This window comes from Neolamprologus brichardi, chromosome 17 (assembly GCF_056152115.1).
Source record: "Neolamprologus brichardi isolate AB-2024 chromosome 17, ASM5615211v1, whole genome shotgun sequence".
Classification (NCBI taxonomy): Eukaryota; Metazoa; Chordata; class Actinopteri; order Cichliformes; family Cichlidae; genus Neolamprologus; species Neolamprologus brichardi.
Window position 1 is genome coordinate 20127500 of NC_142120.1, and position 20869 is coordinate 20148368.

General features: G+C 38.0%; 1 protein-coding gene across 1 annotated transcript; it reads right to left on the bottom strand.

Moving 5' to 3' along the window:
* Positions 1–2043: 2043 nt before the first annotated feature.
* Positions 2044–7050, bottom strand: ifng1 (interferon gamma 1). The gene is given in 4 exon segments (NM_001360729.1): positions 2044–2254; positions 3079–3366; positions 5455–5523; positions 6755–7050. Coding segments are annotated over 4 exon segments (621 nt in total). The 5' UTR covers positions 6875–7050; the 3' UTR covers positions 2044–2110.
* Between the last annotated feature and the right edge of the window lie 13819 nt (positions 7051–20869).

Genomic DNA, 20869 nt, shown 5'->3' on the forward strand with positions numbered 1-20869 from the left:
TCATGTGAAGTATGACCCTGATGGTAAGCGCGTCATGTACAAAAGTAAAACAGTATGTCGGACGTGCCATGCAATGCTCAATTGGTGGGAACTAGTGGGTTAGCGTAGTTAGCTTGTTAACGTGTTAACGCTGTCCAGCCCCACGCACGGAGCGATCAGCGGTAACTTGTTAACGGAGATTTGCCGCGTTGTGGCGTTAATGTCATTTTAACGAGTGACAGCACTAGTGGGAACACAACGAATATGACTGCACATTTATACTGACATCATCCTAGTGCAAAGACAAGTGGAAGCAGACAAAAACAAGCACGCATGCTACAAACTACCCGAGTCATTTAGACAGCCGTTAGTTCATGATTCTCCTTATGGGGACCTGATATGTTTAATATGCTGCTGAGAGTATAGCCCAGAAGAAGCGTATAGTATAGCTTTTATTTTGGAAAGAGCCATTTCTCTGTAATAAACTCTCTTTTCCAAAGATGAGTGATTTCTCGATAAGATTTTTTTTTCATTATGTTGTTGTTTCAGCAACATTAAATTTAAAAACTGTACTTCTGAGTTCAAATATATATTTATATTTTTAATAAATGACAAATTAAAAAGGCATGAACATTTTTTTCACCAAAGTATCAAACTGTGAATTTTGTGTATTGTTGCACCCCTAATATATATATATATATATATATATATATATATATATATATATATATATATATATATATATATATATGCAGAGAAAATGGGCAGTGAGCTAACCTGGTTTGGTGCTTACACTTCAAACAAATGATGTGCAAAAAAGTGAGACATGCATGACTTTAGCTCTGTGGCGTGAGGCGACTCTCTCCTCCGCCTCCTCTCCACTGATAAAAAGTCATGTTCAGGGACAAAATAATAACAAAGTAAAAATTTGTGTTCAGCAACAGGAATCAGTGGATTAAAAGTCATGACTCATGATTCTCTGAGCTTGTTCCTATAAATTCTCCATCACAACTTTCCTTCCTCATGATGTTTTACATCTAGGTGCGGGAAATGTCCAAAATCTTTACAACCATATCTTAAATCTATAAGAGACTGCACATAAGCCATAATCAGCGTCATTCTGTTTTATTCAGGTGCATTTGCCAATCAATAAATTAATAATAAATAATCAACAATCAACAACTTAAATACAAAATAAATAAAGAAAACTACAATATGTCAGTAAAAATAAAAACAAAACATCCTGAAGGTTTTAGTACTTCAACTACAAAGAAATTTAATACTACAGTACTGAACCTGACTGTTCAGAGGAATAGTAGTACACTGAAGTACTTTGTACTGTAAACATCATCACCATCAGCTCTCATTGGCACTGCAGTGGAGAAGCTAGGTCAGGGTTCCCATTGAGACAAAAAAAATCAACTTATAGAATACAATTATGTGAAAACTTTGTTAAATTTGTCACGTAAATGGGATTTCACACATTTACTTTGCATAAATGTAATTCCTCAACAAAATGTGATAAATCTGGAAAACTACCTATCAGTAATTATCAGTGGAACCGCCCATTTCTCCACCACAGTCCAATCTCAGTGCAACAAGAGGGAGTTTCACTCAGAAAGAATTCAGGGTTTTTTAACTTAAAACAAAATACAAGAAATAAATGACCTAAATTTACAAAATATTCAGTAAAAAATAAACTTTAACCACAATTAAACATATCTTTGTTTTGTGGGTTTTTAATAATGTGAAGTTTTTAAAGCCGAGAAAAAATAACAACATTAAATCAAGTATTTCCACTGGGTGAAACTCCATGTTGAAAACAATTAGGTATAATCTCTGGATCCTTCAGTGAAAATATTCCACAGGATCAAACTTTTATGCTGGTTTCAAGTATCACACACCAAACATTATATAAAAATATTTTTCCGAGACTACGATCTTATAAGGCTTAGGCTGCTGGTTCACTGTTAATTTAAATATAAATATAGATGAAAATTTTCAATAGAATACAAAATCCTAACAACTAGACACACTGGTTTCAGTCTGAGAATCTTTTGGTTTTGTATAATTTAAACATCCTGCGTCCTTGTTTTACTGTTATTTCTCTTTATGCCCTTTAGGTCGCCTTTTAGGCTCTGGTGCGATCTTTAGCCTTTGTTTGCCTCCGCCGTCTGCGTCTCCTCTGCATCTTGATTTCGGGGAGCGAGCTCGCCTCTTCGTACAGCTGTGGCAGTTGCCAAAGTGCTTTGCTCTGGACGATGCGGTCGTTCATCTATAGGAGAGAGAGAGACAAAGGCAAGTTTGACATTAATGATGACAATCATACAGTTACAGAGAGGACCTTTGTTAAGATTCAGCACAATGACATCAACATTTAAAACCCTTAAATAATGTAAGACCTTTGTGAGCTTTTAGAATAACTAAGGCACATCGTCATCGTAAGCATCACAAATTTAAGACTTGCAAAAAACACATAATTTTAAGCCCTAAATAAAACCTTATTTCAAGTCTCACCTAAGCCCTAAACTTTCTCTCTGCCTTTTCTTTTCCTAGTTTCTATTTAAATCCTTTGTGGATGCGTTATTAAACCTCATAATATCCTGCAGGTCACTGACGACTAATCTAAGGTTAGGGTATGAGTTCTCTCTTTTTGTCTGTTTTAAACCAAATGCAAAAGTCTTTAACACAAAAACTGTATTGCCAAAATGAATGAGACATGATCTGAAATCCTCAAAATCTGCCTGTTTTTCACTAAAACAAAATCCCAGATGGGCAGCCAGGGACTTGCTCTGGATGTTCAGAGGGTAAGCTTTCCAAAGACATTTGTAGGACCCAGGCATTTGTCCTTAAGTGTGAATTTAGGACTTATATAAGCCCTCAATAAGGTTGGTCAAATCTTTTCAAGTCTAACTTTTCAGGCTTTACATAAGCCATTCATATGGGCTGCTCAACCCATCCTGAGGCTTATTGTGAGCTCCTCTTAATCACTGCACAATCCTCAACATAGACTTTACAGAAACCTCACTGTTGGGTTTACATAAGTCCTAAGTCAAGTTAAGGCTTTCACAGCCAAGAAGCAATCAGAATGCTTTCTACCTTGATATCTCTGAGGGTCTGCAATCCCTGCAGAAGTTTCTCCTGCTCATGGTAGCGGCGTTTCTTTAGCTCCTGGACCTTCTTCAGGATGTAATTCAGCTCTGATCTGACATCTCTGCCCGCTAGCAAGCCTGCGTTGTTGGGGCTGCTGGACGCAGGGGTGATGGCCGAGCCAGGTTGCGCGTTGCTCACGGCGATCTGGGGACTCGGAGTGGGCAGTTGTTTCAACATGTGGCCAAGCAACTTTTCGTACGACTCCAAAACGCCACCCATGAAGATCAACTTTGTCTGAGAACAAGAAACAGAGAGGTAATGACATGAAAGTACAAATGGCTTATATTTGTTTAATATGAATATATCTGGTTGTGCAAATATGGCTTTGAAAATGCCCAAAATGCTGAATTTCGCAGCATTCCTCAGCATTTTGGACTCGGGTACCAAAAGCCAAAAAACTGAAACAACGCAGAATGCATTTGTACTAAATAAACCTAAAGAAAAACCGAGATGTGAGGAAAAGGTTGCTTCACAAACATTACAACCTTAGGTGCTAAAAACTTTTCACACAATGGAAAAAACTCTGTGGTTTCCCACACAACAGTTAAGCTAACAGAGAAGGCCTTAAAGGGGAATACCACTCATTGACTGCTGTTAAACCTGAATGTCATATCCATGCACTGCTAACAGGACTGAAACTACTAGTTTGGATGTAAGAAATGAGAGTTTGTGGCTCAATGTTTGACCCAGTGTTTGTTTTCAATTTGGTCGATTCACTTACACTTGTTGAATAATCTGTGGTAATTTCTGGTGACAACCAAAAACCTTTCATGTCAGAAGCAACAAAAGCTGTGGGATCCCTGACAAAACACTATCAGTGGCACCATCAAGAGTGTTTTTAAAGAGCTTTAAAACCCGAGAGAGGCATAAGCACAATGAACTGACCGGACAGAAGCAGGCTAAAAGATGTAAGACGTTTCCTTCGAATGAGAGGGGGCAAATGGTGTTAAAGCTCAGATGAGTCATTAGATATCTCTAAAATATATGCAGCACTGGGGTAGGTGTGGTGGTAAAGAAACCTCTAAATAGGAAAACCTGGTGGGTTGCAATAAAGTTCATGCAAAATACCACCCTCCATACAACTCCTATATGCCAGCCTCCCCCCTGCATACCACCATGTGTTAAGCTATAATAGAAACTCATCTTGACTTTAAATTTCCAACTGTTATGACTAACCTGTCAAAATGTTTCTGAGTGCTGGAAGATATTGCTGGCTATAGGAGGTGGTGACCACAGAAAATCTACTTGAACATTCAGTTTTAGAAAGGCGCTGATACTTTTCTTCTTTTACTAGCAATATCTTTAACTGTTCCTCAAGAGGCAGTGCAATAAAATTTCCATTGTTTTGCTTCAAATTTTCTCAATTTTTTTTCCTTTTTCTTGTTGCTGTTGACTGCTTTAATTACAGTTTTAGTACAGTTACTTTACAATAATATTAGTGAGACTTTTAATAATGAGTTAGAAGATATACATCCTCAAAAAACGTTCCTTTTTATACCAAATTTGCAGAAGCTTTAACGTGAACCTCATAGCCATCTAACCACACAGAACTTCAAACAGAGTGATATAAAAAACTGCCGACCAGAGCTCCTCAGTCTGTGCTCTCTTGGCTTGATGTCAGTACTTGAAACCAACCATGAAACGGCCTTGTAAGTGATGTTGGTGAAAAGTGAAAGTTTGATCGGGAGACTGAGAATAGCTGCAGAAAGGTGGCATCCTGCAGAGCCAGCAAAGTGAAGGAAAACCCCACAAAAACCTCAACTCAATGTGAAAGACAAAACCTGGAAATACCAGCTGGCTGCTGACTCAGGCAGTGCCTGTTAGCCAAAGATGGAGGAGCTCAACAGGAGGTTTGCCTCCATCAAGTATCCTGACTCTTTCCAGAGTTCAGAAATACACCTGCTAACAGCTTTAAAGATGCCTGATTACCAATCAGTGTCTTCACTCTTTCATAGACATGCAAAACTCAAAGTGGTGGTTTTATTATCTTTACACCATCTGGAAATCCACTTTAGTGATGATGATGCTGAAGACACTGGGTGGATGGATAGAAATAGTTCCTCATTTCTTTGTGTAGGGATGGAATACAGCATGGTTTCCAGTATTAATACTGAGCTTTAGGCTAAGCTACCTTGATGCTTACCACGTGGACCTTAAGCCACAAGTGTGTTTCCTAAATTCTGCCTATCCATTTGAGGTTATAGTAAGGCCATAGTTAGAGCAAAACTCTCATTTGCCACAAGAAACCTTTTCTTTGGATTGCATGGACATTTTACATTTTGTGGACAAACTACGCGTTCCCATTAATCACATGAATCTTACCTCAATTTTTTTGTTCTGGTCACTAGGAAATACGGGTTTCCCATCATATCTTTCCCGGCTTGAAATTTTCTGCAAAAGACAAAAAAAAAGAAGATATTTTCAGATCATGTTTGACATTAATAATGAATAATCGGTATCGGTATTGGGTTTTATCCTGTCTCACAAACATTGTCAAACATGGTTTGAACTGGAGCAGAAAATAAGGTGCAAGGAATCACTAACTTATAAAAGGTTTTCAGTTTTAGTTTTTTAAAGAAACCAATGATTCAGCCGAGCTGTTGTTAAAAAAAAAACCCAATTGGCTGACTGGAAAGGGCAACTGCTCATTTACTTTGCTTCATATATAAATAAACAGCATTTTAAAACTGATTCTGAATTTCACTGGAAGCCACTGAAGGGAAGCCTGCTAGCCGGTTGCTGGCAGGTTAGCTGCTCTATTCAGGACCGACTAAAGACCAATAAGAGAAGTGTAGGAAAAAGGTGAAATATAATAATTATTGGACTAAAAGATCCATGATTAAATTGAAATTTGATCTGAAACTGATAACTGAAGATTAAAATTTCAGAAAGTGGTACGAATGGTGCATTTAAAGCCTGTCGGCCACACTGTGTCTGATGTCAAATATGGAGACTGTAAAGAAATTGAGAAATTTGTCTGAAAAAGACAAAAACATTTTAAAAGTGGTTTTTTTTTTTCTTACAGCGATAAACATGAGAAGGCCAATAATCCAACAGCAGTTATAAAAGACAGCGTGAGTACAGCTGTTTCTGTTGGTAGAGCTTTCTATCATTACTGGTGCCTTCAAGGACTGTCTGTCATGAAGTTAAGAACGTCTGCCAACCAGCAATGAAAAACTAAACAAATTACAAAAACAAGCTGCTAATAGGGAAAATGATAATTGGGGGGGTCAATGAGCACATACTTTGCAGAAAAATTTGAAGGTACATTCAAGGACACTCCCACATCTGTGATGTGACTCTGTCTCATCCCTGAATCCACCATTCCAGGAAGTGTCCCTGCTCGCCTCTGCATCACCACATGAAACATGATATCATTCACATAAAGTTTTGTATGTGAGATGCTCCAGGCTGGGTGTGTAGTATTTAGCGCCTCGTGGGTTAAAATGGTCCTTTAACCACACACTTAAGTGGAAATTTAAAAAGACATCTTTGCGCATGTGTGTGTGTTTGTGGTAAGAGCATCACTGTGACAAACAGGAGGAAACAGAAAGTCTGTAGAGCTGCACAGTCTAGTATTACTCAAGTACTAAGTAGCAGTTGAAGTGCAGTGAATACTCACATAGTGCTGCAAGAGGCTCTGGATGGTCCTGTTCATCTCTGCTGGGATGTGGGATCCTCTGACCTGACAGGCAAAAAGCCAGAGGCACAGACAGACTGCTGCCCTCACTGTGGTAGCCATCCTGTCTCTGTTTGTATTACCCCTGAGTGTAGTTGAGTCTTCGGTTTGATTCCCAATCCGGGCCGAGTGTTTTCAATTTGAGAACGGATTCTGGCTGAGCAGTGTCCTACCTGACTGAGTGACTGATGATCTGACTGACAGTGCCTCTCTTACCCTGAAGTTGGTGCGAACTGTTTGACTTGTCATGAAAGCTTTTATTTATAACTCTGCGAGAGAGAGAGAGGCAAAGTGGCAGAGTGACATAGACATGCACTCAGAGAGAGAGAGAGAGAGAGATGCAGCGATGATCTAGGTGTGAAATTGTGGTTGTGTGCAGTTTCCTTTAAATCAACAACTTCATAGAAGAGGGTGAGGGGTCGGCTTCCCACTCATGCATATCATACCCAAATCATCTGCTCACTGCAAAATTTTGTTTTATTAAAATTTGTGCTTTTGCTGGTCAGACTTGAAGTTGCAGAGGGGTCTAATAGTTTGCATGAGACCTCTCATAATTGCATTAACCTCTCAAAGCGTGCACTGAGGTTCGAGGAGCAACGACTGGAAAGCACGCTGCGTGAAAGAGTGAGGTGGCACCCTGCGTCAGAAACCATTAGATCCAGCGATTCCGTCACGGAAATCATTACACCTCCATTGAATCCACTGCATCTGGGATTTCACAGCCACCTCTGACGGTTTCTGATCGCGGGCCATACATGTGCCACGTCGTGCTGATAAACCTATCTATCGATCTATTAGTGTTGGGTACAGATTCATAGTTTGATCTAATAAAAGCCTGTGAGGTCATCACATTTGAAGAGTCAGACTTTTTTTAAAACCTTTCTTCAAATCTTGGCAGTCAGGGCCCAAAGAAAGTAATCGTTCTAAGTGGTTTATATTTAGGACAAGGGTTGTTCTTCCGTAATATTCATCTGACCTGATAAACTGTTTGGAGCTAACAACTTATTTTGTATATGCTCACTAGCACAGTTAAATGTAAGGTCAAAAGCTGAATGAGTCCTGATCTGCAAGGAAACATGTGCTGGGATGCTCAGAGTGTGGCTGAGATAATACTGACCCCTCATCCTCCATGGTAGGGTTGGGTTAGGCAGCTGGTGACTGGGTGAATTTTACAAGATTAAAATATCTCCACATAAAAAAAAATCAGACAGGAGGAAATAGCATGCTTGCTGTGGATTTCATTTGCACATTGCCCCATTTGGAGTTCCAGTAAACATACCTTGTTTTAATAATCAGTTCAAATGGCTTTCAGCCCCATGAGGTCCACGTCATCATTGGTTACAACTTCCTCCCAAATCAGAGTGTTTTCTTTTTCTTGATTTTTCTTTTTTAAATTACTTTTTTTTAAAACTCATAACAGTCAGAGTTAATTTATTTTCTCACCTTGCACTAAATTCCCAGATTATTAAAGCAGGGGGAGCTCCAACTACTAGGTGGATGATTTCAGTGTTCCAAAGTTAAGACACTGGCTAGCTCGTGTCATCATGCAGTTATCCTCTCTTTGCCTTTATTTTATTCTGTTTTATGGTCTGTTTTTATTTTAACATGTTTAATCAAATTTTAGGGTCTATTATACTTCTAATTTATTCTCCTCCATCTAAAGTTCTGGGTTAAAGTTACTAATGAAAGTGAGAGGATAGACTGTGGGATCAGAGTCAGGGTTAGGGTCATCATCAGTGATGGCACTGACAGAAACAGTCCTGGTAATGCTGTGATATCACCCATGTGTTGGGATTCACAACAGTTGAGAGTTGATCCATTGCGTGCATGGCCTTTGTATTATGGTGGAATATATGTGCCTGTTGTTGCTGACTGGGTAACACCTCTGTGACACATCTGCCAAACACGCACCTCAAAGCCCGTTTCCCGTTTTTGCACATCGTTTCAATGAAACTGGTTCTTCAGGACAGAAACCAAAGCAACGCATTGCACAGATTGAAGTTGCTTCTGGATTGGTTGTATCTCAGGTTTTATTGGAAACTCTAAAACTTTTGAGGGTGTGTATTGCTACGGAGGCCTGCTGAGGCACAAATAAAGCCTGCAGGAACTCAAATATCATCATCCTGCAATAAGTTGTAAGTACTTGGATCCCTCTATCATTTAAACAGCACTCATTGTTTTTCATAGCAAATGTTTTCTATTTAGTTTCTTTTTAACTTTTAATTGTGGATGTGCATGACATTTACTGTGGTGCTACTGAAAGATGTCCAAGCATACATGGAAATACAGAACATTAGGCAAAAAATGAGTGGAATTCTAATGTGATTCAAAGTCAATATTTAGTATTAAACCTTTATTCTTCACCCTGAACTCTGCCACTGACTTTCAGTCCACTCCTTAGTCTAATTTGCCATTCCTAGGCCTTTCTCCCTGTTTCCTTTCTTTACAAATGGCTTCTTGACAGCGCCCCTTTCGCTAAGACCATTCTGATGAGATTTCAGTGAACATTAAATGAATTAACTAAAGGGTCAGTCTTAAGGACATGACTTGCAGATAGTGTTCACCTGCTGTAGCTAGCTTAGTAAGCCTACGACCACTTCCTTGGTCTGTTCCTTTGTCCCTTTCAACATGTAAATGAATCAAAACGGTAGCAATATTGAAATGTATTGACTTTTGTATAGTATTTATTTTCTCTCTTATTTTCTAAATGTACCTGCATATTGTTTACATGTTTGAAATAAATAAATAAACAAAATAACAAATAACAAATTCAATTTGTCCAGTTTCTTCAAATTTTTAAGGCTGCACTGCACACCATGCTAAGATATGCCAAGTTTCTGTTACAGTAGCAGAAATTACACCAAATTCAACACTTCTTCTCCACATTTGCACCTGAGACCTTGTAACACTAACAAGTCACATGACAACAGAATGGAAAATGGCTAATAGGGCACAATTTAGACATTATCACTTTGTACTCACTTTTGTTGCCTGCAGTTTAGACTTTAATGGCTGTGTGTTGAGTTATTTTGAGGTGACAGCAAATTTACACTGTTATTCAAGCTGTACACTGACTACTTTACATTGTATCAAAGTGTCACATCTTCATTGTTGTCCCATGAAAAGATATATTAAAATTAAAAAATATTTACAAAAATTTGAGGGGTGTACTCACTTTTCTGAGATATACTGCATGTTAAGACACAATACTGGTTCTTCCAGAGTTAGGAATCTTTTTTAGGCTCAAATGATTCATAGGTCAGTGTGAAGTGGCTTAACAAACAAGAAATTTCTTCTGATAAGAGTCAGCTATAAGGACAGCCAATATCAAAGACAAATGTTAAAAGATCTTCTTGACAGTTCTCAAACTATTGCTCAAGACCAAAACTACAAGAAAGCTGGCCTCTTTGAAGCTAAATGTAAAGACATAATGAGTGGCTTAAGCCTTTTGCACAGTACTTTAAGAGTGTATTTTTTCTGGAAATTAAGTTAAAAAGTGCTGGGAATTTTCTTTTTGATGGGATAGGAAATGTTCAGAATATCAGGAAATCTTTTCAATCTATGAACTGAAAATGAAAATTGCAGCATAACTAAGGGAGGATTCTGGATCACCTGGTCCAGCCCTAACTGTATGCTTTAGCAAATAGGAAAGTTTTAAGCCTAATCTTAAAAGTAGAGATAGTGTCTGTCTCCTGAATCCAAACTGGAAGCTGGTTCCACAGAAGAGGGGCCTGAAAACTGAAGACTTTGGCTCCCATTCTACTTTTAAATACTCTAGGAACAACAAGTAGGCCTGCAGTGCGAGAGCGAAGTGCTCTAATAGGGTGATATGGCACTACAAGGTCATTAAGATAAGACTTATTATTACTGATTATTTAAGACCTTGTATGTGAGGAGCAGGATTTTGAATTCAATTCTGAATTTAACAGGAAGCCAATGAAGCCAATACAGGAGAAATATGCTCTCTCTTTCTAGTCCCTGTCAGTACTCTTGCTGCAGCATTTTGGATTAACTGAAGGCTTTTGGGGGAGTTTTAGGACATCCTGATAATAATGAATTACAGTAGTTTGGCCTAGAAGTAATAAATACATGAACTAGTTTTTCAATGTCACTCTAAGTCAGGATATTTCTAATTTTAGAAACATCCTGAAAATGAAAAAAAAAAAAAGCAATCCTACATATTTGTTTAATATGTGCATTGAAGGACATAACCTGGTCAAAAATTACTCCAAGGTTCCTCACAGTGTTACTGGAGGCCAAATTAGATCTTAGATGTCTTTACTGCAGAAGCGAGGATATCTGTCAAACAACCATTATAGTTTCATTAATGATATTTGATCTATTTTCTGGGTGATGTTGTATTCAGACTAATATGCTAGTTTATTTATGGTTAAGGACCATATAACATGAATATTCTGTATAAGGGGGGGGGGGGGGGGGGGGGGCTTTTAATTTTTTTTATTATTTTTTGTAGCTTTATTTGAGAAACTATTTATAGATGTTACTTATTTTTGCTCCTTTCATTGGATTTGTTGACAAAAACAAGTGTAAAGTGTAGAAGTAGACTTATGTCATTTGATGTACACAGAGGTGTTTATGAGGGGTATAGAGCTAGTTATGTACCCATTTGTTGGTTACATGTTTTGATATTTACATGTTTAAACATCTGAATGTTTACACATGCACTTTAAAAGCAGTAATAAGTATGCATTGAATCTTCCTAGTTGGATTCCCTACATTTTTATAGGATTAGTATAGGATTTCCTGGCTTCCGAGTGGCCAGTGAACTATCATGAGGCGAGAGATTCCAAACCACAAAGCAAACCCTCATGTACACAAGATATAAAATATCTAATATAATAATATTGTATTTTGAAACATCTGCATGCTGTTAAGACTCAGAGTAGCCTACGTTCTGTCAGATGCAGCAGTTTGTATCAGTTAAAATTACACGATAAGGAAGATTATTAACCACTCAATAGCAATGCACATGTGAATAGTCTTAAGTAGACTAAATGAAAATACACAGCTACCGGAGTCATGCCTGAGCATTGTATTGTATTATACAGAGCAATGGACAGTAGAGAAGAGAATGTCAGGTAAGATGATGACAGGAAACTATGTCATTCTAGGTGTGAAGGCCTCGATTGAGTAATCAGAATAGCGAGCAGTTCCCCATTCAGTTTAAAGGAAACAGACGTGATGTAAGGGTTTTCTTGTTAGCTCCACGCCCGTTCATGCAAATATATTTATTCTTTGGTAATAGCAACACTGAAAATATTAGTGCAGCATGCAGTGTGTGGAAAAAACCCTGTTGAAATGTATATCAAGTGAAACTAACAAAAATAACGTGTGACCACAGAAGGGTCTGACCTTCAGGGAAAAAGATTTATTGTAAGTGAGGAAAGAGGTCTTTGTAGAAAAAATGCAATCTGCTGTTCCATTAGTTAAAAAAGACTGCTCAGTTTGCAAAATTATGTTTATTCTTGTTGTTATTATGATGATATCTCTATAGCTCAGCATCTAGAATTCCTTAATGTCTGTGTTGCACCAACTAGTATAACACTCATGCAAAGACAAAAACAACAAAAAATAGAGTTTTATTGTACGCCCCAGTGTTGCTATGCCAGCAAACCCTTTTCCAATGTTTCTTTAGCCCAGTTTAACCTGCAGGACTTTCCCTAGGCACCTGTAATGTGTTTGGCTGCCATGGAAGAAAAATGCAACCTAAAGCAGAGGTTTCAGCAGAAATGGCCACAGATGATGAGTTAGAAAAAAAAAAGATGATATGGAAATGATTTCAAAGACGATTATTCTGCAATCTTACCTGTGATAAGACAGATACACAGAGGTGGGTTTTACTCACAGCCTGGATTTAAAATCACTCGCTAGTTTCTGAAGCCGTCATTTGAAGCCTTATAATCAAAGTTGGGAAGTTTACTTTTAAAATGTATTCCACTACAGATTACAGAATACATGCCCCAAAATGTATTCTGTAACGTATTCCGTTACGTTACTCAATGAGAGTAACGAATTCTGAATACTTTGGATTACTTAATACATTATCATGCTTTTTTACAACTACATGAATGTACTATTGCTGTGTGATTTATTACTAGTACTGAAGGTTACTCGCCATACCAAGAGCAACTAAATTTTTAAATCTTAATATAAAATGAGTAACAGTAGGGTAGACATTAGGTAAGGCTGCACTTTTTGCAGCCATCTCATATAGAAAACTGTTCCGCGCGTATATAAAACAGGGTCAAACTGTAGTAAAGGGACCTCTGGCTAATACGTCAGATTCGTGTCGGGCTCGTAGCTGAAAACTTGCTTTACTTGTTGTCTGTGTCAACTTTGCTAGCGAGAGACAGAGAGAGGAGTTGAAAGGCTGCTCCAACGGAACTTATTGTTTCAGAGGAAAACACGAACACAGTTTACATTCGAGTCTTAATAGTTTACTTACAACTGGGCTCGTCAGGCACTCTTTTTGGCTGCAGTGATTATTTACATGCTTCCAGCTCCCGTTTCTGGTCGGTGACAACTCATACTTTTCCACTCCCCTTTTTCTCCGTCCTCTCCCTCACAGACACATAACGGGTATAGCAGTCCATTCTCCCTGCAGCACTACACTGCCCATGAGGCTACATTCTTTAGGGCGATGTCTGTAACACTCTACCCATTCCCTTCATATAAATATAATATAAATAAATCATTTTTAAAAATATTTCTTCACTTTATTATGAGACGCGAGATTGAGACACGGGCATTAGAGCCTCTTAATGTGTGTTTTGTTTGGGTTTCCAAAAATAGAGTGGGCATAGCCTAACTTATGAAACAGGGAAGTACCGCCATGTAATCCATTTATTTCAACAAAGTAACTGTATTCTGAATACCACCTTTTTAAATGGTAACTGTAACAGAATACAGTTACTCGTATTTTGTATTTTAAATACATAACGGTGGTACATGTATTCCGTTACTCCCCAACACTGCTTACAATTTATTTTATTTGTCCATCCTGATTTATCATCTATTCTACTTATAGGAAAAAAATACAACTTACAACAAGACCTTTTTTGCAATCCAGTTTAATGTAATCTCAGAGCAGTTTTCCCAACAGGAAATTCTGTGTAAATTATGCAGCACAGAATTTATAGCTAAACATGGTGCATGAAATACAACCAATGCAAGTGGTGAAAGTCCTGAAAGTCTGCAAATTTCTGCAACTTCTGCCACCTTTGTTAACACAGGAAGAGCTAAGGCGAGTAAGAAGCAACCTTTGTCCTGATCTAAAGCGACTGCCATGAGTGAGGCTGAGTTCAGATGAGGCCCCGAGGTCTGCAGGAGGGAGACAAAGAAATGCAGGAAACAGGAAAGACAGACAGGAAAGCAGACAGGTACGCTTTAGTGATTGCATTCAGGTGTGATATGATGTGGGTATCCCCTAGCCTTGTGCGTAGACAAAAACAAGGTCTGGGGTTTCACAGTTAGAAGTTTGTCTCAGTTTTAAAGAAGTCATGACAGATTCTTATCAAGCATCAGTCTGCATTTAAATGATTGTCAATGATGAATTTCTATTGAAATTCAACTGAATTTTCCAGGAAAGGTCTTACATTTTGAAAGCTTTGGGCTTTAAAGTTAAAACTTATTGTAAAGTTTTGGGTTTTTCTGATCCAGTAAAACATTTTCAATTCATAAAAAGCCATAAAACTTGTGTTATTGACCCCAATATTGTAATTATTTATTATAAAACTTGAAAATGTCACATCCAGATTAAAAGATTAAAATTTTTAATCTTTTAAATAAATATAAAATCTGTGCATAAAGTACTTAGTAGCTTGCAAAATCATTTTTAGCAGCAATACACCAAAGTGATGATTTCCTGTGTGATTTAATCAGTTTCTCACATTGATATGTTGGCCCACTCTTCTTTACAGCATAGCTTCAGTTCACTGGGTTTTGTGGTTATTTGTTTGGAGTTTTCTTCCTATTAAAAGGGAGTTTTTCCTTCCTCATATGGGGTAATATGAGTGTTGGGGTTTTCTCTGTTTTCTTTGTGTTACTATAGGGTCTTTACTTTATAATATAAAGTGCCTTGAGCTTATTGAAACTTTACAAAAACAAAGCCTTCCAAACTGTTGTTGTAATTTGGCGCTATATAAATAGAGTTGAATTGAAAGTTCAATTCCATTTTAACATGGAAATCTGTGGAAATAGAGTCACTTTTGTAGCCAGTTTTAAGTGGACATTAAAGGAATGGCAGTGTCATTGACTCCCATGTCAAAATAACCAACTTAAGCACTCTCTAAATCTAATAATTGTTTTATTAAAAGTTATGCAAGGAAATATATATTTTAAAACTCAGCATTTATCATATGAAGTGTATTTTTAGGGATTATGACACTTTGAGTGGATGCTGCTGTGTCTTGCTCAAAGTTTAGTTGTACTTAAAGATGTTCTAAAGAAGCGACGTTTCAGTTGATTAAATTTAGTTTTCCGCTGTTTTCAGCTCTTCATTTATTAACAAAGCAAATTAAAAATAAATCTTATTAATCAAGCTGGCTAGCTAAATGCAGCATTAGCTGCATGTGCATGGGCGACACTCTCTTCCAAATATGGTCACGTGTGTCTTCATAAGAAAAGAAAAAAGACAGGACATGGATGAAATGCAAACCCAAAGAGTCAAAACAGTAGTCCACAAAACTGTGTGGTTTTAATGATTGCGATTGCGACATCCATCTTTTATATACAGTTTGTGATTTCCCCCTAAATAAAGAAAATTTTTGTTCAGGCTAGTATGAGTGGTCAGGACCACGTGTGAATCTTACTTTTACTTCATGGAGAAAGCGTTTTTTTATGTTTGTGTGTGAAAGGTTATGTGCAGGGTGGTCTGCAGCTCAGGACAGGACTGCCCACTGACTCAGAAGGTGCGAACACAGGCTGAATCTTCCAAGCCTGCCTCTGTCCACATTCATCTGACACACGATGATTCAGAGTTTCTAAACTCTGGAGAAACCTGGACCTTTTTTTTCTTCATTCATCATCACATTTTCTCTTGTAAGAAAACTCCCATCTCTTAGGTTGGGTTTAGGGGTAGCCCCTTCACGCATCACACAGGACACCACAATGCCAAAACTGGTGGCACCTCAGTCTAGAAGGAAGAGCGAGTGTACTGTGAATATATATTCCTTTTCCTCGAAAGGTTTAGGCCCACAGATGCTGTTTTCACACCTTCAGTCATTTATTTGAAATATTGTGTGGACACCCAAATGTTTCTACGTATTTCATTAATCTGGGGTTAAATTTGGGGTGGAGTGGGGGGAATGCCGTGGGTCACACACTATTACTTCATGCAATAACCCACACAATTATAAACCACAGGGCTGGCAGAAGATGAATGAAAGTTCCTTACTGGTGTTATGCTTAAATTTTTCAACTTCATATAGAAAACAGAAGTAAAGTTTTTTTTTTATTTCACACCAACATGTAGTTGCAAGTGCTGACTGCACTGAGATCAGCTAATGAGAACGAAAGTGTCATTATGACTTCATGTTGAAGCTGTGGCTGTCTGAATTGAATAGATGCTTACTTCGTCTTCTTTTTATCATTTATTTTTGTTAGTGTCCTACATTTCTTCTGCTTTATAGCCATTGTTTTTATTTGCAGTTAAGAACAAACTCAATAAAATTATAAGAATGTTAAGTAAGCAACTTGCTAGCAACCAAAGGAATCAGATTAGTTCAATTCAATTTCATTTATATAGCACCAAATCACAACAACTGTCGCCTCAAGGTGTTTTATATTGTCATATAAAGACCCTACAGTATTAGAAAGAAACCCCAACAAGTATATGACCCCACATGAGTAAGCACTTGGCAACAGTGGGAAGGAAGAACTCTTTTTTAACAGACAGGAAGAACCAGGCTCAGGGAGGGGCAGATATGAACATTTATGGGTGAGGGTGGGGACAGGACAAAGAAAATTTGTGGAAGAGAGCTATAAATTAATAATGACTAATGATTCAGTGCAGAGAGGTGTATAAACACACAGTGAGTGAAAAAGGGGGAGTGAAGAAGAAACACTCAATGACTCACCTGATCCAGCTGTAACTGCAAAAAAGAAAGTTTTAAGCCTAATCTTAAAAGTAGAGAGAGTGTCTGTCTCCCGAATCCAAACTGGAAGCTGATTCCACAGAAGAGGGGCCTGAAAACTGAAGGCTCTGCCTCCCATTCTACTTTTAAATACTCTAGGAGCCTGCAGTCTTACAAGGTCTTAAATCTGATTCCGGATTTAACAGGGAGCTAGTGAAGGAATCCAATATAGGAGAAATATGCTCTCTCTTTCTAGTCCCTGTCAGTACTCTTGCTGCAGTATTTTGGATTAACTGAAGGCTTTTTGGGGAGTTTTTAGGACATCCTGATAATAGAGAATTACAGTAATCCAGCCTAGAAATAATAAATGCATGAACTGGTTTGTCAGTGTCACTCTGAGACAAGATGCAAATGGAAGAAAGCAGTCCTACAGATTTGTTTAATATGTGGTCAGAAATGACTCCAAGGTTCCTTACAGTGTTACTGGAGGCCAAGGTGATGCCATCCAGGGTAAGCATTTGGTCAGATTCCCCATTTCTAAGACTTTTAGAATGAGTACAATAACCTCACTTTTATCTGAGTTTAAAAACAAAAAGTTAGAGGTCAATTCCATTCTAGTGCCTTGTGATTGTCAGGGTACCTATCAGTCTCTTAATTAAGTCAACAGGAAGTACATTTTCATAACTGAAGTATCAAATTTGTCATCAACCTGGCAACAGTTGTATTTTAGCTCTTTTGAGCCATGATTTGTTATCTAAACTAGAGTAACAAGGTTTAGATAAAAAAAATAATAAAGAAAAACATTCTGAATTCCAGTGTTGAAATATTTTCCAACTAACATCTCTTGTGTGAAATGTGAAATTACATGGAAATGACGTCACTGCCCGTCCCTTCAGTCTCAACATGTGAAATTTTTAACCGTCTGAAAGTGGAAAATATAAATTTTTCATACATGGACACAAGTCAGTAAATGTGAGATCACGCTGAGGTAAAGAAAAAAAAAGGGGGGAACTTTGTGTTCAGGAACATGAATGTCTTGGAACGAAAGACCTTTCACACCTTCTGATGTAAGTTGTGAAACAAGCCAAGGTGATATGAGGTGTGTGTTATTGTATTATTATGAAATATCTGTCTGTAAAGTCATGACCTTTGTGTGGTGGTTGTGTTTGCGTGACAGTTCTCACAAAGACAGTAATATAACAAAGCTGGTAACATGACTTGGGCTTGCATAGATGGTCACTTTCAGTCTTTAATTAATGAATGTTTTAATTAACCTGTGAACTAACTCTCATTTACTTTGACTCAGCAGATTTTCCTCCTTATAGGTGTGAAAATCTGTGACCGACTAAGCTGAGGTTTGTAAAATATGTATTTGTTATTAGTGTGCAGGTAGGTAGGTGTGAATGACTATGCTCAGAGTTTAACCGCTGATCCTTCCTGCGATTCTTCGTGACATCATCAGGTGGGGGGAAATTCCCTGTGTGATTGGTTCAGAGATGGAGAATACACCGTGATGTCTCAGGAAACACATAAGCGTATTTCCATTTAGAAAATGTCTTTGTCCTCTTCCAATATCTCGAGTACCACTTGCTTCTTTGTCTTATCCGGTATTTCCTTTTTTATTATTCTGTTTCTTTCTTGAAAAAATGTGTTTTTTAATGTTTTTTAATGTGACGCTGCAGAAACAGAAGTACATGTAAGATTCCACGTTTATTTCTGGACAACCAAAAGTTTGTAGACACCCCAATGTAAATAAATATTTTGGTGTGTTTTCCAGTCTTTTAGCTCCAGTAAATAGAACAATTGATGCTACAGTTATTCCTGTGAATCTAAACAGGTAAATATGAATCTTTAAATCCAACCTTTTATTAGATTTAAATAAATAGTATAAATTAGAGATTGTATAGCATGTAATTGTGGGCAGTTATGTCCTGTACACTCCCACATCATTTACATGTGTCACTAGTGAAACCTCCTATTCAGATAAGTCTCACACATATTACATAATCTTTTCACTTTTACACATTTTGTTCTCAAGTTAAATAACTGAATCAGGCTTAAGAGCTCCGGCTCCAGTGTAACAAACTGAGATGATCCTGCACGGGGAAACTTATTACCGCGACCGTGCAGAGATTGGGGTTTCCTTCATTGAATACGTTCCACTTGTTTCGCTACCACCTCAGAAATAGTGACTGAATTTAGACGCATCTTTTGAGTTTATTGAAAGATTTTCCATCCAAGGGCACTTCCCTTCACTTATGGACCACTTTAAGTGCGGATGGTATTTTTAGGTCATGGACTAATTAAACTCACTCTGCATTTTCTGCAAAATTCAACAAAGTGACGCTTCTGTTCTGCTCTAGCCTCAGTAGTGGGCTAACATTTTTAGATCACTAACGTCATCAAACACAGTGAAGCACCAACAAAAAAATAACCAAGATTGTTTGGACATGTGCACAGAAGCGACAGTGGATATACTGGACAAAAGATGTTGAACATGGAGCTGCCAAGCAGAAGGAAAAAAGAAAGACCACAGAGGAGGATAATGGATGCAGTAAAGACCCACTTTAGGATTTTAAAGTTGCCCTCTCCACACACTTTCTCCAAGATGACTTTTAAAGAAACTGTCATACAATATATTTAATATACATAAGTATCACAATGGATCAAGTACAAAGAAAAGGATAGAGAAGTTCTGAAGTTCGGAGAAGTTCTAACTGAATTAAAACTTTCTGACAGTCGAGATGGGAGTTTTCAAAAATATATTTTAACTATGGACCAAATAAACAGACTTCAGGTAAATATCTACTTGAGCATTTAAGACTTTAACTATCTCAGCTTTTGCAAACACCTGCAGTTAGTTTTGTTTGAGCCACATGCTCATTCCAGAAACTCAGATGTTACATTTTAAACAATCTTGTACATTTTGCCATTACAGTTTTTCTTTTCAAAGATTTTTCATTTGGGTGCTCCAAACAGGTGAGATGGTAACTAAACCCAAGCTTTACTTCCAATCTTTTTTTCCCCTGTCCAGCAGTGTAGCAATTAGAATTGTTGTCAGAAGGCCAAAAAGTCATTCACTTTCACAAGTTGAGCATTACAGCATTTGCTATAATGGTCCAATTTATAGTCATATTTTATTAGGATGTTTTTATTTTGAGTAATTACAACAACAACAGACAAGACCAGGGGACAGAATAGAAGAAGAGGAAATAAAATAAAGTTGGGGAGAAAGCTAACAGGAAGAAAAAGAGAGAAAAAAACACTGAAAATCTACTTCACAACTTGATGAGAGGGAAAAGAACAGCAGAAAGACCACAGCAACAACCAACATATAAATAAATAAAAATGACAATGTTACTGAACAGCACACAGTACTAATAATACAACATATTTTTTGAGGCCGCAGATGCCCAAGGTAGTGTGTGGTTAACAGCTATATGCAGATAACAGCTAGTGTCAGCTGAGCCCCTCCCATGAACCCTTAACATGCGATTTAAAATTAAGAAGTGGGCACCGGCACCAGACGTGACGCTGAATGAACACTGTTCAGTGTGCCCAGCCCCTAGGCCCTGCATGTGGGATGGGGATGAATGAACCTTGGTCCATTCATCCCCATCCCTAATTGCCTCCCTCCTCCTGCTCTATCGCTCTATAACTTTGTTCTGCATCACTTCAGCAGCATCAGGTAATGTTCAGATCTTGATTCATGGTTTTCTTCAGTTTTTGATCTACTGCAGAATATTTTTAAGGCGGAGCTCAGTTGCGCTTCCGCCCCTGGCCCACGCACCTGTTGTAGTCACCCACCTGCTGTGAATCTGCATGATTACCTGACTGCCTGAGCTGCTAATTGAGAGTAACTCTCATTCCTGAACCCGTCCCTGGTTCCTGACCCATTCCCCTGAGTCTGCCAGCGAGGTGTGGAGAGAACTTGAGCGTGAGTGCCGAAGAAGAGTGTGAAAGT